At 43.1% G+C, this 20,480-nt stretch overlaps 1 protein-coding gene and 1 pseudogene across 1 annotated transcript; both read left to right on the forward strand.

Annotated features, from left to right (window-relative positions):
* Positions 1-1,131: 1,131 nt before the first annotated feature.
* On the forward strand, positions 1,132-6,546 carry LOC139445223 (uncharacterized; annotated as a pseudogene).
* Positions 6,547-12,487: 5,941 nt separating this feature from the next.
* Positions 12,488-20,178, forward strand: LOC139446176 (protein shisa-5-like). Its single transcript, XM_071227480.1, has 4 exons — positions 12,488-12,540; positions 16,348-16,447; positions 18,154-18,311; positions 19,530-20,178. The coding sequence occupies exons 1-4, from the start codon at positions 12,492-12,494 to the stop codon at positions 19,727-19,729; spliced, it is 507 nt and encodes a 168-aa protein (XP_071083581.1). The 5' UTR covers positions 12,488-12,491; the 3' UTR covers positions 19,730-20,178.
* The last annotated feature ends 302 nt before the right edge of the window (positions 20,179-20,480 follow it).

The following is a 20,480-nucleotide window of genomic DNA, read 5'->3' on the forward strand; positions in this document are numbered from 1 at the left end:
CCTCTTCAAGGATGTTGATAAAATGTACAAGCTTTGAACATATTTTCCCAACTGTTAATAATGATGACTCCCTAATTGAATCCGACCTCGGAAATGTCAGACAAGTCCATTTCACGAACAGGTGGGTTAAATTTATTCTCACAAACCCCTTCATCTGTACCTTTTCTCCTAATACCGGTTGTCATATTTCTCCCACTTTGGGATGCGATCGTTCGGCCACTGCGTTCTTCTGCGAGGACCCGTGAAATCCGGGGTCGAATAGGCCTTCAGCAACCTATGCTTGCCGTAAAAGGCGACTATGCTTGTCGTAAGAGGCGACTAACGGGATCCTGTGCTCTTGCTCGCTGACTTGGTTGATGCATGTCATCGATCCCAATTGCGTGGATTGATGGTCATGATATTAATCACTGGATGTCTGGTCCAGACTCGATTATTTACAGACCGCCGTCATATAGCTGGAATATTGCTGATTTCGGCGTTAAACAATAAACAAACAAATCACATACACAGTCAAACAACAAACCAACCACCACCCAAATCGTCTGCGAGGCCAAGCTACATCTATTGGGAATAACTTACTAAACATTTTCCTCTCAAAAGTAAACTTTGTTCAGTATATGACGTCAACAAGTTGCGAGCGCATATTCGAATCTCCAGAAATGACGTCATGATAGAACAATTCAGTAAGGATAAGAATTTATGGATGGACAACTTCTTTATTACAATTAAGAGCTCTGCATCGCATCAGGAACGTAAGATGGTTGGAAGAATGGATGTATTTGTTCTCAAGGTTGTTGAGTCGGTTGATGGTTGAGATTGCCACGTCTCCATGTAGACGTGGCAATCTCAGTTCATCCATAAATCCTTATCCTTACTTAGTACTCCAACTTCTAAATGCCTATCAAAGAAGTTATGATAGAACAATGTTTTATCGTGAAATGTTTTGTGTTTCTTTTGAATGAGTGATTTTACGTTCCTCTTGCACTGTCCATGTTAACATGTACCTCCCACACTGTGTGTGTGTGCGTGTGCGTGTGCGTGCGTGTGAAACTGGAGTTGAATGTTTTGTCAACGTGCTGATGATGATCATCTTTCATTGCAGTCATCCTTGGATGTCAATGTGAGACTTTCATGTCTCGGTTCCTCCGATGCCGGGGTCAAGTCCGAGACGCGCACCTGGCAACCTGTGCATCAAGCGTACAGGGCAACTCATCAGCAGCCCTCACACCACTCACTATCGACCTGCATCTACTGGGGCTACCGGAATCTTCTACACACATCCTAAAGGGTGCTCTGGGAAGATTATGCAAGTCTTTGTGTGTTCTAAACTACTTCCTTCAAACAGATTCAGCATCAACTATGTGTAAATATCTCCATTTTATCGGGCTGTGGAATCTAGGTCAATTCGCAATTATAGCTCCGTTTGAGCTGAGACCACTGTGATCTCTCGCATCAACTTTTCATCTTAGGGTGCTTCGGAACTAAGCTTAAGCGAAAGTGAATTACTGAGTGAGTCTGATTTTACGCCGCTTTTAGCAATATGCAAGCAATATCACGGCGGGGGACACCAGAAATGGGCTTCACACAATGTACCCATGTCGGGAATCGAACCCGGGTCTTCAGCGTGACGAGCAAACGCTTTAACCACTAGGCTACCCGACCGCCCCTTAAAGCAAAGGGTCCAGTAGCTATTATCAATATATACACGGGGTATGTACACACGTTAATATGGTTTCTTTTAGTCATCCGTGGGTGTTCCTTGGCCGCGGTGATATCAGAATATGTTCCAGCCATGCATGGCTGTCCTAGGACCATAACGAGGTCGAGAGGGGGGAGGGGGGTGTCACAATGTGTGACCTGGCTTATGAGTCATTGTTCGCCAATCACGGGATTTCCATGCAAACCGAACCACCATGCATGGACTCGACCATAGACAGACTACCGTGATATAAGGAAGAGAATTTATGGATGTCAACTTCTTTATTATGAGGAACGGGGGCACGGGTGGCACAGTCGTCTAAGGCGCTGCGATTCGCTGCGCAGAGTTGCGTCACTTGGGCACGCCAGAAACCTATGATTGTGGGTTCGAATCCCGGTTCTCCCAAATTATGTTTCTAGGTTTGTCAGCACCATACCCGTGGTCGTGGGTTTCACCGAAGTGGTAAACGTCTGAGACCTGCATCACTTCGGGCTTTCCTCCCACATTAAGCTGACACGCCGCGATATAACTGGAATACTGTTAAAAGCGGCGTTAAACCCAACTCACTCACTCACTATTATGAGGAACACAATGTTTCGGAGTATATGCTTACTCCTTCATCGGGTTATTTACCTGACATCCGTATCTTACTCTTCCTTCCTCACTTCTAAATGCCTTTCAAAAACTTACCGTGATATAACTCTGTCATTCCCAGCTGCGGTGTAATGACAGTTACTTTTTAAATATTTTAAAACTTTAAACTTTCTCTTTTACTTCCTTAATGAATTTGGACCCCATTTGTTTCTGGTGCAATAATGGGTCACTACAAGTATATACAATCCTGCTAATTTCTCATATTTATAGAGCCTCGATGCAAAATGTAAATGTGCAAAATGTGAACTTGTTTATCATTTTGAAAACGATAGTTTTATCCATAGATACTTTTTCCAGCGACAAGGATGTTGACAAGAAACTATCTGACTGTTTGCGGGGAAAAGGTGTTGAAATGCCTTCCACCTAAATGGCACATGACGATACTTCCTAGCCAGAATATTGCTGAGTACAGGAACTACCTCTGCAAGAACAGAAATGGTAAGACACCATGCTATTTCCCGACTACAGTATCACTAGAACGGTTTAACAACATCACACTAGATGAGTGAATGAGTTTGGTTTAACGCCACATTGAACAGTTACCAGTATATCAGCGTGATGTCATCTTCCCGAGGCAACTAGGCTGGTATTATGGAGTTACATTTTGGCTGGACTAACGAGTCTATACAAAGTCCAATCAAAATCGCGCAACGAAATCGAAATCCGGTTAGTAAACTGTCGTGCAGATTTCGGTCGATTGCAGGATTTGCCAAGCATGTGCACCGCCAACTCGTTGTCAGCAGATATTTTCTAAATCTTTTCATGTTTTTAATCAAGGTGCTCACGTGATTTGATGCATTTCGCGATGCAAGACCCGTTTTATGACAACATAGATCTTGATTATCGATCAGATCGTCCCGACTCGGCGCCACAATTTTGTGTGAAGCAAACGCAAGTGATACGAGAGGTTGAATCTGATTGGTCAGTAGGAGAGGCATAGAAAGGACATAACTCGTAATAGCCACTGGTGGCGCTACGATCGAGCCCAGGAATTCAAGCCTAGTTCGGCAAGGGTGGAAACTGGACTTTTAAAGTCAGTTAACTCTCTTGCCTCGGGAAGATGATGCTAAGAGGACAAAATAAGTTCCATACGATATTTACAGTTATAGAAGCCGGCTGCCGAGGCCAGAGTCAGAGGACAGGAACCTGCCGACAGTTTCGTCTTCTCCGACTAGATCAATACAACTGAAATTTGACTTGAGACCTTTTCACTTCAACCATTCTGAAACCTTTCATGGGCGTATGTTCAGTTCTCTGAAAACATTTATATATTGACCGTATGTTGACCAAGCATTTCGCGAACCCCTGGGCCCAATTGCATAAAGCGATCTTAGCGCTACGACTATTGTAAGCCTATGTTAAAGAGTGGGAGTTACGATCATCTTAGCGCTAAGATCGCTTTATGCAAGTGGGTCCTGGTGTCATCACTGATTTTCATATGCAGTCGAACCCCGTTATCTCGAGTGAGTGAGTGAGTATGGTTTTACGCCGCTTTTAGCAATATTCCAGGAATATCACGGCTGGGGACACCAGAAATGGCTTCACACATTGTACCCGTATGGTGAATCGAACCCGGGTTTTTCGGCGTGACTAGCGAACGCTTAAACCACTAGGCTACCCCACTGCCCTCCGTTATCTCGAACCAAGCGAGACCGTGTTGTAAGTTCGAGACATCCGGACATTAGAGGTAACGAGCATGAACACCCAGACAGATAAAGTGATAGTATTAGAGCAATACGATTGCATACACAAGAGATTCAGAACACAACACGGGTATGTGATGACAAATTGAAATGCCTTTCGCCAGCAATTAAATGACAATTGTGACAAACTATATATATACAGTGTACATATACCGTATTAGGCATAGCTGCAGTCACTGTTTAGTCTGTCCACTTGATCAATGCCACTCCTTGTTTTAAAATATGTTTTATTCAATTAGAATACTCTCAGCTCAATCTTGTTAATTCACAACTATGATATTGTGAGAAGCGTCGTGCGGCTTTATTGCCTTTAATCCTACTTTGATTAGCACGTGTTAATGTTACCAGGAAGTGACGTCATGTTTTTACTTGTATCCCTTCAGGATATTTCCTTTGTCAATAGCGATTGCCAATACAATTGGTTTAAAAGGTAAATACATAACTGGTTGAATACTTGGTCTAAAATGCTCTGTACAATGATATATGTATGTGTTGAGAAAGGTAGTAGATGCAATTGCGCTTCTCAAAACTCTTAATGAGACTTGCCACCATAGAAATCAAGGTTTAACATTTCCACAGTGAAGTGAATGTTGGGACCCAGTCCAAGGTTCTATGTATTTTATCTCGAATTCGAGATATGCGGGCAAATGTATATTGTAGCGGCGAGGACAAGAACTTCCGATAAACCTTGACCATTTGGATGTCACCAAGAGTCAAATGCTTCTTTTCAATCAGTTTTTGTATTCATGTGGGTATAGCAATGCTTTCATGTGGGTAACACAATGCTTCTCAGATCCCTCTGTGGCCTAAGGCTTATTTGCGCGGACCAGTGTCAGGGCAGTATAGCTATTGCCTGTAACTACAATAGCTGTTCACTGTTTATATATATCTGCCCTTGGATTGAACCTGACCTGTAATCTTTGCAAAGTCAGAATGACCCAGTGTGGATCTCAACGTATTTATTCCTTATTCCTTAGAGGGATCTACTTTCACACGTAAAGTCACTCAAATAAAGTGGTAGGCGAACTATGTCAGTAGGTACGTTGATATCGAAATGGGTATTTATACCAATCAATTAATTACGTCTAATTGATTAGCTAATTGCCTTCCAATATCACAAGATAAACGATTATGTCCTGCTACGTCCAAGCTTCGTCCTTGCTGCAACATCGACTAGGAATTACGATGGACAATTCAAAGAGGAATATTACAAATGTCAGGAGGCGTTTGGAATTTATCTGATACACTAACACTAATTGGCTACTGGTATGCTTTGGCAGTAAATGCCGCGCATGAATACATCAGCGAAGATTACATAGTTCCTTGTGTCAAAATTAACAGCAACTTTGATACACTTGCGACAAATACGATTCTGTGTTCATCTGTACGTAATTCATTAGACTAAATAAACTTTATAATGCAAAATGCTAAGCGTTAGCCAAAATCATTAACTTCATTGCACCTAAGCTGACTGTCACAAAGTTAAAATGGCGGACGTCACTACGAACGCATAGCTCGGCCCTGATTGCAAATTCACACAAATATGGATACATGTCGAGCTGCAAGGGATTGTGATCTGTTTGTTGGAAGGTATAAGTATTTGGCGGCCGCCAGATGAAATATGGAGGCATACAGTGAAACATGATCTCACCAGTGGCGGGTATGGGCCACCGTACAAGAGAGACATCAACCAAATTCTTTGACAGTACATGATTCTTGAACTATCGTCTAAACGATCTCATCTTCAGACAGGGGTCACGGGTGGCACAGTCGTCTAAGGCGCCGCGATCGCTTTGCAGAGTTGCGTCCCTTGGGCACGCCAGAAACCTATGTTTCTGGGTTCGAATCCCGGTTCGCCCCAATTATGTTTCTAGGTTTGTCAGCACCATACCCGTGCTCGTGGGTTTCACCGAAGTGGTAAACGTCTGAGACCTGCATCACTTCGGGCTTTCCTCCCACATTAAGCTGACACGCCGTGATGTAACTTCAATGTTAAAAGCGGCATCAAATCCAACTCACTCACTCATCTTCAGACTTTGACCTTGAGGATAACTTTGACCATTGATATTATTGACCAAAACATCCCCAGGCTATAAAGGGGCTGCAAATGATATGATATCACATTATTTATGACATATATGACAAGACTTAATACATCCCCATTGGCCATGTGCATATATGCACTCTTCACTCATGTGTTAAGTATATTAAACAGTTCATTGCGTCGTCTTGCAGTTATCCCTCTCTGATGGACAGATGCATTCATTCGCTGTTTCCTAAGTGTTCGACACAAGCAGCCACCATCATATCGGAATCCACCAAGAAGCTAAGGAATCCAAAATGCAGCCAACCTACTTCTAGCAGAGCGAGCAGCAGGGGTACAACCGCTCTTGGCACCAAGTTGACACTGCTCTTGTCGGTGGCAGTGCTGGCGACGGCAGAACACCTGCATCCAACATACAGCTTCACCTGTTAACTATCCTACCTGTATTTTGAAGAACTGATGTTGAGCACATGTCTGCTTTCATTGAATTATTACTTTTGTCATTGTTGTTCACACGAATGCTGGTTTTAGAAGGTACACTTTTCTACGTTTTTATTTGTTTGTTTGTTGTTAAGCGCCGCCCTCAGCAATAGTCCAGCTATATGACGGCGGTCTGTAAATAATCGAGTCTGGACCAGACCGGGCCGGGGCGTGGTCTTGACATTCTAGTAACACGTGAGCAATGGATTCAGGTTGATTGCAAGATGGACAAACCTTGTCATAGCGCTTTTTGCGACCGAGTCTGGGGCGTGAGATGGCAATTTCAGCTTTCCTTTCATCTGAGTATGAGTTTTGATTTTGGTGGATCTTGGGTTACATTGGTCGCAGGATGCGCTCTAAATAACTGAGCACAACAGGCCAATGTCCAACCGAGTGTAATTAACAAACACACTTTACATTCAAGTAGCAACGTGATTACTGTATACACATCGGCACTGTGTTCTCAAGTGACTACCACTAACATGTGTTAATTGAGAAATAAGATAATGTTAGTAATTTTACTATTCAAGCTAAGAATTATTATTGCCAGAAGTTAATAAAAATCAGTAGAGTTCGTAATATGGCTGAGCAATCTTGCCAAAACGTTAAACAGGTCGTCCTGTCAGACTTGTCTCATACGAATCCGTATTCGTAGTTGATATTACCACTCCATCTTTTTAATCTTTTCAAAATACCGATATGTTACAACCAGACTGGTTCCCTGGGTATGCTGCGCCGGCGCTACGCGTTATGTCACAACGTGTTATTAAATTGTTTGTCAGTACAAAACTTCATTACATGTATGTTGATTGTTACACATGGATGACTAGATTACGTGTAAGAATCTCTGATAATATGCTGTTTGTTTTTCGGATATTCACTTTGTTGGTTGTCTCGAACCCCGGATAATTCGAACTTTTTCCAGGTCCACATTAGTTCGAAACAACGTAGTTTGACCGTATTTGTCGCATTTATGATTGCTTTTTGTCAGATGTTGAGTATATATGTTCCTCTTTTAAAATGATATTTTCGTTTATGACATATCTTTTCAGAAAGAAATAGTTTATTCTCCTCAAACCACTACGGAGGTACAAAGCTAACGAATAAGCGTGTCCACAAGTATTCGTTTGTGACAATATGACAGTATGTCGTGCATGGACATGTTATCATGGTTATATCTTTTCTGTTTTGTGCTTTCAATATTTCATCTATGAATCTCGACAGGTTCGTAAGAGCTCTAGCGCTTTGACTGAACAATAACCCCTCAAATGTATACGAATTAGACCTTTTGTTATGGTGAGCAATTGGTAAGCATACAAATCTATGGTGTAGCAGAGGGGACATGTGTCAATTGTTGTTTCGCCTTGCATGACTTGGAGTTTCCTTTGTGTCGAGTGTTGTTCTGTCGGCTCCGAGCTTTGTGTCGAGAGTTTATCGCAGTTGTGTAAATATTGAATAATAGGTTTCGTAATCAATAAATATTCTTAACAGTGAAACTGAGTTGGGTCGACCCTTCCTTTAGTTACTTGAGGCACTGTGTCACCAGCAACAAAGGTTACGCTAGGACGAAGTTAACAAGGTACATGTTCCGCCTCTGGTGTGACCCTAGGACGAGGTTAACAAGGTACATACTCCGCCTCTGGTGTGACCCTAGGACGAGGTTAACAAGGTACATACTCCGCCTCTGGTGTGAGGCTAGGACGAAGTTAACAAGGTACATACTCGACTCTGGTGTGAGTCTAGGACGAAGTTAACAAGGTACATACTCGCCTCTGGTGTGAGGCTAGGACGAAGTTAACAAGGTACATACTCCGCCTCTGGTGTGAGGCTAGGACGAGGTTAACAAGGTACATACTCCGCTTCTGGTTTGAGGCTAGGATGAGGTTAACAAGGTACATACTCCGCCGCTGATGTGACGCTAGGACGAAGTTAACAAGGTACATACTACGCCTCTGGTATGAGGCTAGGACGAAGTTACGAATGGCGCAGCAGAGGTCGCGAACTAGTCTAGATTTCTGCTATACATCCGGGTACTCACTGTGAAAAAACAATAACAAAGGCAACAACCAGTCCCAGGGAATTGCGTTTCATCAGTGCCCCTTTAACAAGGTACATACTACGCCTCTGGTGTGAGGCTAGGACGAAGTTAACAAGGTACATACTCCGCCTCTGGTGTGACGCTAAGACGAAGTTAACAAGGTACATACTCCGCCTCTGGTGTGACGCTAGGACGAAGTTAACAAGGTACATACTCCGCCTCTGGTGTGAGGCTAGGACGAAGTTAACAAGGTACATACTCCGCCTCTGGTGTGAGGCTAGGACGAAGTTAACAAGGTTCATACTCCGCCTCTGGTGTGAGTCTAGGACGAAGTTAACAAGGTACATACTCCGCCTCTGGTGTGAGGCTAGGGCGAAGTTAACAAGGTACATACTCCGCCTCTGGTGTGAGGCTAGGACGAAGTTAACAAGGTACATACTCCGCCTCTGGTGTGAGGGTAGGACGAAGTTAACAAGGTACATATCCCTATTCTGGTGTGAGGCTAGGACGAGGTTAACAAGGTACATACTACGCCTCTGGTGTGACGCTAGGACGAGGTTAACAAGGTACATATCCCTCTTCTGGTGTGAGGCTAGGACGAAGTTAACAATGTACATACTCCGCCTCTGGTGTGAGGCTAGGACGAAGTTAACAAGGTACATACTCCGCCTCTGGTGTGAGGCTAGGATGAGGTTAACAGGGTACATACCCGTCTTCTGGTGTGACGCTAGGACGAGGTTAACAAGGTACATACTCCGCCTCTGGTGTGAGGCTAGGACGAACTTAACACGGTACATACCCCTCTTCTTGTGTGACGCTATGACGAAGTTAACAAGGTACATACTCCGCCTCTGATGTGAGGCTAGGACGAAGTTAACAAGGTACATATCCCTCTTCTGGTGTGAGGCTAGGACGAAGTTAACAAGGTACATACTACGCCTCTGGTGTGAGGCTAGGACGAGGTTAACAAGGTACATATCCCTCTTCTGGTGTGAGGCTAGGACGAGGTTAACAAGGTACATACTCCGCCTCTGGTGTGAGGCTAGGACGAAGTTAACAAGGTACATACTCCGCCTCTGATGTGAGGCTAGGACGAAGTTAACAAGGTACATATCCCTCTTCTGGTGTGAGGCTAGGACGAAGTTAACAAGGTACATACTCCGCCTCTGGTGTGAGGCTAGGACAAAGTTAACAAGGTACATACCCCTCTTCTGGTGTGACGCTAGAAGGAAGTTAACAAGGTACATACTAAGCCTCTGGTGTGAGGCTAGGTAGAGGTTAACAAGGTACATATCCCTCTTCTGGTGTGAGGCTAGGACGAGGTTAACAAGGTACATACTCCGCCTCTGGTGTGAGGCTAGGACGAACTTAACAAGGTACATACTCCGCCTCTGGTGTGAGGCTAGGACGAAGTTAACAAGGTACATACCCCTCTTCTGGTGTGAGGCTAGGACGAAGTTAACAAGGTACATATCCCTCTTCTGGTGTGAGGCTAGGACGAAGTTAACAAGGTACATACTCCGCCTCTGGTGTGAGGCTAGGACGAAGTTAACAATGTACATATCCCTCTTCTGGTGTGAGGCTAGGACGAAGTGAACAAGGTACATACTCCGCCTCTGGTGTGAGGCTAGGACGAAGTTAACAAGGTACATACCCCTCTTCTGGTGTGACCCTAGGATGAGGTTAACAAGGTACCTACCCCTCTATTGGTCATCCATGTGTTGTTGTTAAGATGTGTTTTTCTATTCCCCCCACTGAATTGGGAGAAGTTCATATTGGGAGAAACGTCATATAATCACTATTACAGTTGACTTCTATTTGGCTAAGATCCCTTACTCACATTGGACGGTCAAGATCACTGAGAGTTCCATCTGACGCGACCTTCCACCAGGAGTTATCATGACCCGATACCCGTAATGGAGGAGATGACACCCGATACTTGTAATGGAGGAGATGACACCCGATACCCGTAATGGAGGAGATGACCCCCGATACTTGTAATGGAGGAGATGACACCCGATACTCGTAATTGATGAGATGACACCCGATACTTGTAATGGAGGAGATGACACCCGATACTTGTAATGGAGGAGATGATACTGATACTTGTAAATGAGGAGATGACACTGATACTTGTAATGGAGGAGATAACACCCGATATTTGAAAGTGAGGAGATGGCACCCAATACTTGTAAATGCGAAGATGACACCCAATACTTGTAAATGAGGAGATGAAAACCCGATACTTGTAAATGAGGAGATGACACCCGATACCCGTAATGGAGGAGATGACACCCGATACTTGTAATGGAGGAGATGACACTAGATACTTGTAATGGAGGAGATGACACTGATACTTGTAATGGAGGAGATGACACCCGATACTTGTAAATGAGGAGATGACACCCGATACTTGTAAATGAGGAGATGACACCCGATACTTGTAAATGAGGAGATGACACCCGATACTTGTAAATGAGGAGATTACACTGATACTTGTAATGGAGGAGATGACACTGATACTTGTAATGGAGGAGATGACGCCCGATACTTGTAAATGAGGAGATGACACCCGATACTTGTAAATGAGGAGACGACACTGATACTTGTAAATGAGGAGATGACACCCGATACTTGTAAATGAGGAGATGACACCCGGTACTTGTAAATGAGGAGATGACACCCGATACTTGTAAATGAGGAGATGACACTGATACTTGTAATGGAGGAGATGACACTGATACTTGTAATGGAGGAGATGACGCCCGATACTTGTAAATGAGATGACACCCGATACTTGTAAATGAGGAGACGACACTGATACTTGTAAATGAGGAGATGACACCCGATACTTGTAAATGAGGAGATGACACCCGATACTTGTAAATGAGGAGATGACACCCGATACTTGTAATGCAGGAGATGAGAAGATAAAATAATACCAATTCCCGTTCTGGATAGCAGTACAGCAGCGAGCAGGGTTTTCCAGATTGGTTTTGTATGGATTGAGAGTTTCGACATGGAACAATACGTGATGTACCTATATGAGAACAAGCACAGGGCACTCTACTTGCGTAGAGCTGCTGAAAACCTCTTCCGGCAAGGCCTCGTAACTACTTGTGTGTCAGTCATTCAGTCTGCGGGGAATAGTAGTTCGCTGTGTCTAAGTTTCTTCCCGAGGATCCCGACGTCAGACTGTAAACACAATGTTGAAGTGAAATATGGCAGGCTTGATCAGGGTGCACCTTTCTTCCTTGTACGAACTACAAACATACGGCTGAGTAGGCTTACAGTCTTATCAGTGGGGCTTTGTTTACCAAGTACACATATTGACCAATAAATCAACATGTTTGTGTATAACAGTGACACTCACAACCACATAGGTCCAGGTGTATTTACGTAACTGATATCATTTTATTCAATAAGTTTTTAGTTCCTGTACGTTATGGAGATTTTAAATAGTTACATGACATCTATTGTGATGACAGAAACGGACCATACGAATTTACGTAAAACGATTGCTCCACTCAAACGGGGCACCCGTGAAGATCAGAGGTAGAATTATAGGTCTTCAGCAACCCATGCTTGTCGTTAAGGCGACTATGCTTGTCGTAAGAGGCGACAAACGACATTACGACATTCTCTCCCCAGAAACGTCGTTACATACATGCAGTCAGACCTGCTTGGGGATAATTTCGAGATAAGATTATTTATTTCCGGATCAAACTTGAGACAAGTGGCAATGGTTGGTTAGCGTCCATAGTTACTATCTCGTCCGACGACTTGGATTTTTTGCATCCCTGGTTACAAGTGATTGGTGTGAGACTTCCCGCTCGTAGTTGAGTTGGGATCAAACCCCAGCCACAATTCGCCATGGAGGTGCTCTACTGTCTAACCGGACTTCTTCTGGTTCTACTGGAAGGTAAATAACATTATATATCACAAACACTGTTAGGACACCGCAAAATAAGTCGTTGAAAGGCATTTAGAATTGATACACACAATGTTGGTCTCTTCAGGGGAATTCAGGGTTAGTGTTGGTCATAGATAACTATGTTGGTCTCCCCGGGGGAATTCAGGGTTAGTGTTGGTCATAGATAACTATGTTGGTCTCCTCAAGGTATTGCAGGGTTAGAGTTGGTCATAAATAACTATGTTGGTCTCCTAAAGGGAATTGAGGGTTAGTGTTGGTCATAGATAACTATGTTGGTCTCCTCAAGGGAATTGCGGGTTAGTGTTGGTTATAGATAACTATGTTGCTTTCCTCAGGTGAATTCCGGGCTAGTGTTGGTCACAGATAACTATGTTGGTCTCCTCAGGGGAATTACGGGTTAGTGTTGGTCATAGATAACTATGTTGGTCTCCTCAGGGGAATTACGGGTTAGTGTTGGTCATAGATAACTATGTTGGCCTCCTCAGGGAAATTACGGGTTAGTGTTGGTCACAGATAACTATGTTGGTCTCCTCAGGGGAATTACGGGTTAGTGTTGGTCATAGATAACTATGTTGGTCTCCTCAGGGGAATTACGGGTTAGTGTTGGTCATAGATAACTATGTTGGCCTCCTAAAGTGAATTGCGGGTAAGTGTTGATCATAGATATCTATGTTGGTCTCTTCAGGGAAATTCCGGGTTAGTGTTGGTCATAGATTACTATGTTGGTCTCCTCAGGGGAATTCAGGGTTACTGTTGGTCATAGGTAACTATGTTGGTCTCTTCAGGGGAATTACGGGTTACTGTTGGTCATAGATAACTATGTTGGTCTTCCTTGGGGATATCCGGGTTAGTGATGGTCGTAGATAACTATGTTGGTCTCTTCAGGGGAATTACGTGTTACTGTTGGTCATAGATTACGATGTTGGTCTCTTCAGGGGAATTCAGGGTTACTGTTGGTCATAGATAACTATATTGGTCTCTTCAGGGGAATTACGGGTTAGTGTTGATCATAGATAACTATGTTGGTCTCTTCAGGGGAATTACGGGTTACTGTTGATCATAGATACCTATGTTGGTCTCCTCAGGGGAATTCCGGGTTACTGTTGGTCATAGATAACTATGTTGGTCTCTTCAGGGGAATTACGGGTTACTGTTGGTCATAGATTACTATGTTGGTCTCTTCAGGGGAATTCAGGGTTACTGTTGGTCATAGATAACTATGTTGGTCTCTTCAGGGGAATTACGGGTTAGTGTTGATCATAGATAACTATGTTGGTCTCTTCGGGGGAATTCCGGGTGAGTGTTGGTCCATAGCTACCTATGCTGTTCGCCAAAGGCGACTTCCTGGATAAATGGCGCTGGTAGGTGATTTACTGTTGGCTTCCCTTGTCAAGTTTCCACCTTTATCTTATTACTTATGTTATTTTCACAGGTACATATATATGGTTTCTGCCTCATGGCATTAATTCACATGATGAAGTGATTATAGCATATACTCCGAAATGTTGTGTTCCACCTAATAAAGAAGTTGACATCCACAAATTCTCTTCCTTGTGTGTATCACTTCTAAATGCCTTTCAGAGACTTGTTTACAGGAAATGTTTGAATAATAGTATGAATTGGTGAATACGTAAAGAAATGCCAAAGGATTAAAGTGCGTTGTGGTTCCTTTTGAAACACATGCTGTCAAATGGCCGACATGGTGAACGACATTTGATTTGACAAACTATTCGTGATGAGTGATTGTTTCCATGTATATAGAATGACCAGAGAGTACTTACAATGAGAGCATTGTAAATTATAGATTTATTAAGTCATAGGCCAAGAGATAGGTTTGTCCAACAGACACTGCTTACCTTAAGCTACAAAACAGCTGTTCAATAGTTTGTCAGATCACCACTTCAATGCGGCGAGGGATACCACCTATCAAGGAAGTTAGAATATCACGAGTCACACTGTCCCGATATCGCACAACCTGCTGATTTCATATCACATATACGTTTGAGATGATTGTTATTGACATTGTCCTTCATGATTCCCCAATTATTTTCAATTGGGTTCAGGGCCGATTTTTAGTTGGGCCAATCCAGAAGTGTGACATTTTGCTGGTTTAACCATTCCTGAGAATGTTTTGCTCTATGATTTGGATCTAAACGTGTGCTGTTGGAAGGGCATGTCCCTGTAGACTATCAGTGGACACTGCACTGGTCATGTTACCTTTAAATACACGTAATGGTGTGGCACCCAACACAGACACCCAACCTACCACATGAAATTTAGGACTTTACTTCGGACGCTGGTAAATTGTTTTTTGTACTTTTTGATCCACATGTTTATGCAGTTTTGATAGAGCCACAATCAACTTTCATCTGAGAACATAATGAATGAGTGAGTATGGCTTTTCGCCACTTTAAGCAATATTCCAGCAATATCACGGCTGGGAACACCAGAATGAGGCTTCACACATCGTACCCATGTCGGGAGTCGAACATGACGAGCGAACGCTTTAACCACTGAGCTACCCCACTGGCCCTCTGAGAACATACAATTGTCCCTGTTGAAATTTCTATGCTGAACAGCAAGAACCAGTTCAAACGTCGTTCTTGCTGTTCAGGCTTTAGGAGCGGTGATGGAATTCCTCGTGATTTCTGTCAACTCATTGCATGCAAATGCGTTCTTATTGTCAATTTAGAAACATAAACTGTTCCTCTATTAATCATTTCATGTTTCCAGTGTCTTTTGCGTCTGTTTTTAGTCGCCAATATACCAAGTCGCCTTCTGTCACCAACAGTCAATTTCTGTGGCCTTCCTGCACCTTTTTGTGCTCAATTATATCTCCACTCTCAATATTTTTCAAAACACGTTGAAAGTGGAATGCCTGTTCTCTCTGTAATGACCTGTGCTGATCTGATTCCTTGGTGTATAATTCAGAAATAATCTTCCTTTTTACCAAAGCCGCCATTTCCTACGTGGTCTTATTTGTGAGCTTGTTTACCAAGGAAGACAACTCTGGTCATACTTTATAAATATGACATGCGGAGTTGTCTCCCTTGAATCAAAGTTAGAATAGGTTCAACATACACATTATTCATATGGTAAACATTGATGACCAAAATGGTATAAAAGATTTTCAATAATATCTGATCAAACGATATATATTTATGTATATAAGTGTGCCAGTAATTAAAGTCATACAAGAATTGACTTTAATATTTGTTGCGTTTGTGCATGTATATAGCGGATTTTATGCAAGATGTGTACTGTTTTTCACGTGTATGCACGTAGCTCAGTAACCGCAAAGCCATATTGAAGACAAATACGTCAACAACAGTAACTTAACAGAATGTTTATTTAATCATTAACACAAATAAGACGTAAATACTGGTTAGTCAATCCTGATGATTTATAGGAACAGTAGCAGTGGTCACTGGACACCGGGTGTTGTGGACAACAATGTCTCGTATCCTCCTGTATGTTACCAGGCAGTGACGGTTTGTGTCTCGATTACGATTAACTGAAAGATCAGCTTCACCTCGGGTTATACTCCCACAGTAAGGTGACGCCGTGACAAAACTCACTCACTCACTCACTCACAACATCCACCCACTAAACAGACATGATGTGGTATAAGTGAAACACTGTTCAAAGCGGCGGTAAACCTCACTCACTCACTCACTCACTCACTCACAACATCCACCCACTAAACAGACATGACGTGGTATAAGTGAAACACTGTTCAAAGCGGCGGTAAACCTCACTCACTCACTCACTCACTCACTCTTCTTGTTATTTCAGATGTCACGGCAGAGTACTGCCTCAGGTCCGGCTACCTCTCGACGATGTACTGTTCCAACGGCTGCTGCGGCAGCTCCCTCGACAGATACTGCTGTACAAAGTAAAAACTAATATAGAGGCCTTGAGCATTCTAGAAAATAATACTTATGCTTCAGACTGTTGAAAAAAAATTCCCTGCAACGAAACGTCTTGCAAAATGTTTTTCTTTACAAAAATCAGGCCATAAAGAAACGTATCTGCTTTTGTAGCTGTAGCTAAAAAAATATCTCGATACAAAATCCAACCGCCTACTGGTCTACTGGTAGAGCGTCCGCCCGGAGAGCAGAAGGTCCGGGGTTCGATCCCCAGCCGCGTCATACCCTAAAGACGTTAAAAGATGGTACTTGTTGTTACCCTGTCTGGCGCTCGGCACTAAGGGGCTAAAACAAGGACTGGTCAGCCTGGAGTCAGTATACTGTGTCTGAGTGGGGTATTCATGTTAAACTGCGGCATGGTATCTGAGTGGGCTAGCACTATTACATCGGACAAGTACAAGCAGCCACACACACGTGCATGCACGTCGCTATATAAGTGCAATAATTTTAATAAAGCTTGGACGCGGCATGGTATCTCAGTGTGCTAGCACTATAAATCGGCATCAGTCCGGACTAGTACAAGCGGCCACACACACACACACACATGCATGCACGTCGCTATATAAGTCCAATAATCTAGGACGCGACGTTAAACCCCATTTCACATCATCGATACAAAATCCAAGGCCCCTCGGGATATCCAAAGGTCGGAGTCATTCTTGACCAACTCGTGTTTTTCCGGGACAAGCCGAATAGCGACTCGTGCCCCTCTCGTGACCATTTTTGCAACCGGGTTCTGTCTTAGCGCAAACGGGCATACCTAAAACAATTGTCAACTCGTTGCGCAGTGGTTCACATATATTTCCCCATATATTATTTATGTTTCAGATGCAATTTAAAGCACATCAGGACATGCGAAATTATACAGTATGATTGAACACATTTAACGGTGTCTTGGGTATATTTTTAGGTGCAAGACATATGTAAAACCAGAAATTATTTCTGTATGATTCTTTGACGAAGAACTTGAAATCATACACGCATTCTGATTGGTTTGTCGTATTTTCGCACATAACATTCGTCGATAGGGGGACGAGTCTTCATGCAGGTTACGGAAAGGGGCGAGTGGTGACGAATGGGTCGGAGTTTGTTAAGAAGTAGCCCTGAACGTGGCTACAAACAATCACGTCACTACATGCACTTACATTCAACTTGTATTTTGTTGTTGCTTGAGATCCCTGCAAAAGACATTTGGTTGTTTTTTTTGTTTAACGACGCACTCAAAATATTCTAGCTAAAAGATGGCGGTCTGTAAATAATCGAGTCTGGACCAGACAATCAAGTGATTGACATCATGAGCATCGATCCACGCAATTGGGATACGATGACATACATCAACCAAGTCAGCGGGTCTGACCACCCGATCCCGTTAGTCGCCTCTTACGACATGCATATTTGCCTTTTACGGATCGATGCTCATGATGTCAGTCACTGGAATGTCTGGTCAAGACTCGATTATTTACAGACCGTCGTCATATTGCTTGAATATTGCTGTGTGCGGCGTTAAACAAGAAACAAATAAATATATGTATTTTGTGGGGATCTCAAGCAACAGCGACAGACACATGTTACCATTAAACAACGCTGCATGTACGTGATCCGTCCCGTGATACCAGCTGACTACTTGTATCTGCCCATATTTATATGAACATATCATCTTACTTCCAAACAGTGTGTCTGTTATCGCCGGTGTCTCAGTCGGCGCCTTCTTCTTCGTCGTTTTCGTCATCGCCGTCATCTACACCTGTGTCAGGTCGGCCAACAGGCCAGGCCGTGTGATCGGCGTGCAGAACGTGGGGATGGGGGCCACGACGGTGGTCGCAACAACAGGTTGGAAATTCATCGCAGACAACACTTTGCTTTCATTCAATTCAATTCAGTTTATTTATATATTACTGTAAGGCCTCAGGCCCATAGTACAGAATACTGTCATGACAATGTGGAAGCGGTTTAAAATGTTACAAGGATTCATTTCTTACTAACATGGCATGATATATAAAGAGAGAGATTTTGCAGAGCCGTTTTGCTTACATGAGATATTAAAGAGATACACTTGCACTTATTTGGATGTACATAGTATTTTTGTTCAATATATTTCCTTAAATCATCATATTTACAACACCAAGTAAAAAGTGAAATTCTTCTTCGACGACATTTTAGGAACATTGTCTACATAATCTTAAACATTTTGGGTTTTTTTTGTGCCTGCCAACTTCAACCATTAACCTGTCTGAGCTGCATCTAAATTGTGTTTAAGATATTCTGCATTTTCTTATATTTACATCAATTAAATATTCGCATTTGCTGGAAACACCTACAGTAGATCTTCATGTTTGAAAATACATGTGAAAAACGTCTGCCTTATTTTCGATATGAACATGGAATGATTCTCTAAGAAATATTGGTTGTCCCAGATGTAACCATACACACAGTTATACAGTAGACATTTTACATTGTGTGCCCAATTTTGATTTCCATTCTTTTCATACAATAACATCTAATTATAACATTTAATTGGTGATCTACTTTCTGGCATATTTAGTAATTTTAACCAATATCTTATGACTTTTATATAGTGATATATATACAAGGGCATTCATGCTTTCTTAACAGTGTGACAAGATACGGTGAAACTTGAAGTGGGGATACCGGGTCTCATTATGCTGGGCGTAAAAGGCGAATTAGGGGATCGGTGGCCATGTTCGGTGACTTAGTGAATTTCCTGTCATCGTACCTAACAATAACAGTCACTGGATTGTGTGGCAGTGGTCCAAATTTTGTTATTTATAGGCCGCGGCCGCCGCCACAGGACTGGAAAATTGACGAGTGTGGCGTTAAACCATAAAAACAAACAGACAATATCACTTTACGCATTCTTATTGGTGTTATCGTTTAATATCGCCACTCCGCTTGTCTCGAACTACGGGCAACACGGAATATGGTCGATGGCTTCGCTGTATAGCCTACCATAAAGCGGTAACTGTCCCATTTATATGATGAACTAAGTTTTCCTACTACCTCGGTACAAGTTGTGTTTTCATGTTGTAGGTATGTCTGGTCAACAACACTACGGCGGTCATGTCGGCCACATGCCCCCTCCCCCCGGATACAACGCGTACCCTCCCCCAGGCCAGGCGCCGTATCACCCACCCCCAGGCCAGGCAGCGTATCCCCCTCCCCCAGACCAGGCAGCGTATCCCCCTCCCCCGCAGTACAACGCCCAGCCACCTGCCTATCCCCCCAAATAAGATGATGATTTGATACATATATTCGACTGGCGATCAAATGTGTCAAACCAGAAATGACAGACTCAAGCGACCTTACTTCATGAGCCCCGACGCAGAAACTACAATTAAATAAACAATGGACTGAGGTGAGACTGAGGTGAGACTGAGGTGAGACCGAGACACGGGACAACAACCAATCAGTCGCCTTGCCTGGCCACCCCACCACCTTCAACCTTGCTACCCACGAGGCAGTGATGGCACAACGGGAAAACAACATGACATCTTACTCAAATCAATGAATGTCCCACGAGTGAATTGTTTGATAGGCATAACTGAGTGAGTATGGTTTTACGCCGTTATTAGCAATATTCCAGCAATATCACGGCGGGGGACATCAGAAATGGGCTTCACACATTGTACCCATGTCGGGAATCGAACCCGGGTCTTCGGCGTGACGAGCGAACGCTTTAACCACTAGGCTACCCGACCAACCCGGCATTACTTAGAAGTTGACAGATGACAAAGTAGACACAATTTATGGATAACAACTTCTTTAATACTGTAAAGGCGACGTTTCGGTATAGATCCTTATACCGTTGTCAGGCAACGCCAGTCACCTGTTGCGTGACAACGGTATATTCCGAAACGTCACCTTTAAAGTATTTAAGAAGTTGTTATCCATAAATTGTGTCAATTTTGTTTCACGAGTGTATACTTCTTACTGATGGTTGCCTATTGACACAATGTGATTACACTCTCTCTTGTTTACTTT

This window comes from Haliotis cracherodii, unplaced genomic scaffold (assembly GCF_022045235.1).
Source record: "Haliotis cracherodii isolate W230 unplaced genomic scaffold, xgHalCrac1.p SCAF_6, whole genome shotgun sequence".
Taxonomy (NCBI): Eukaryota; Metazoa; Mollusca; class Gastropoda; order Lepetellida; family Haliotidae; genus Haliotis; species Haliotis cracherodii.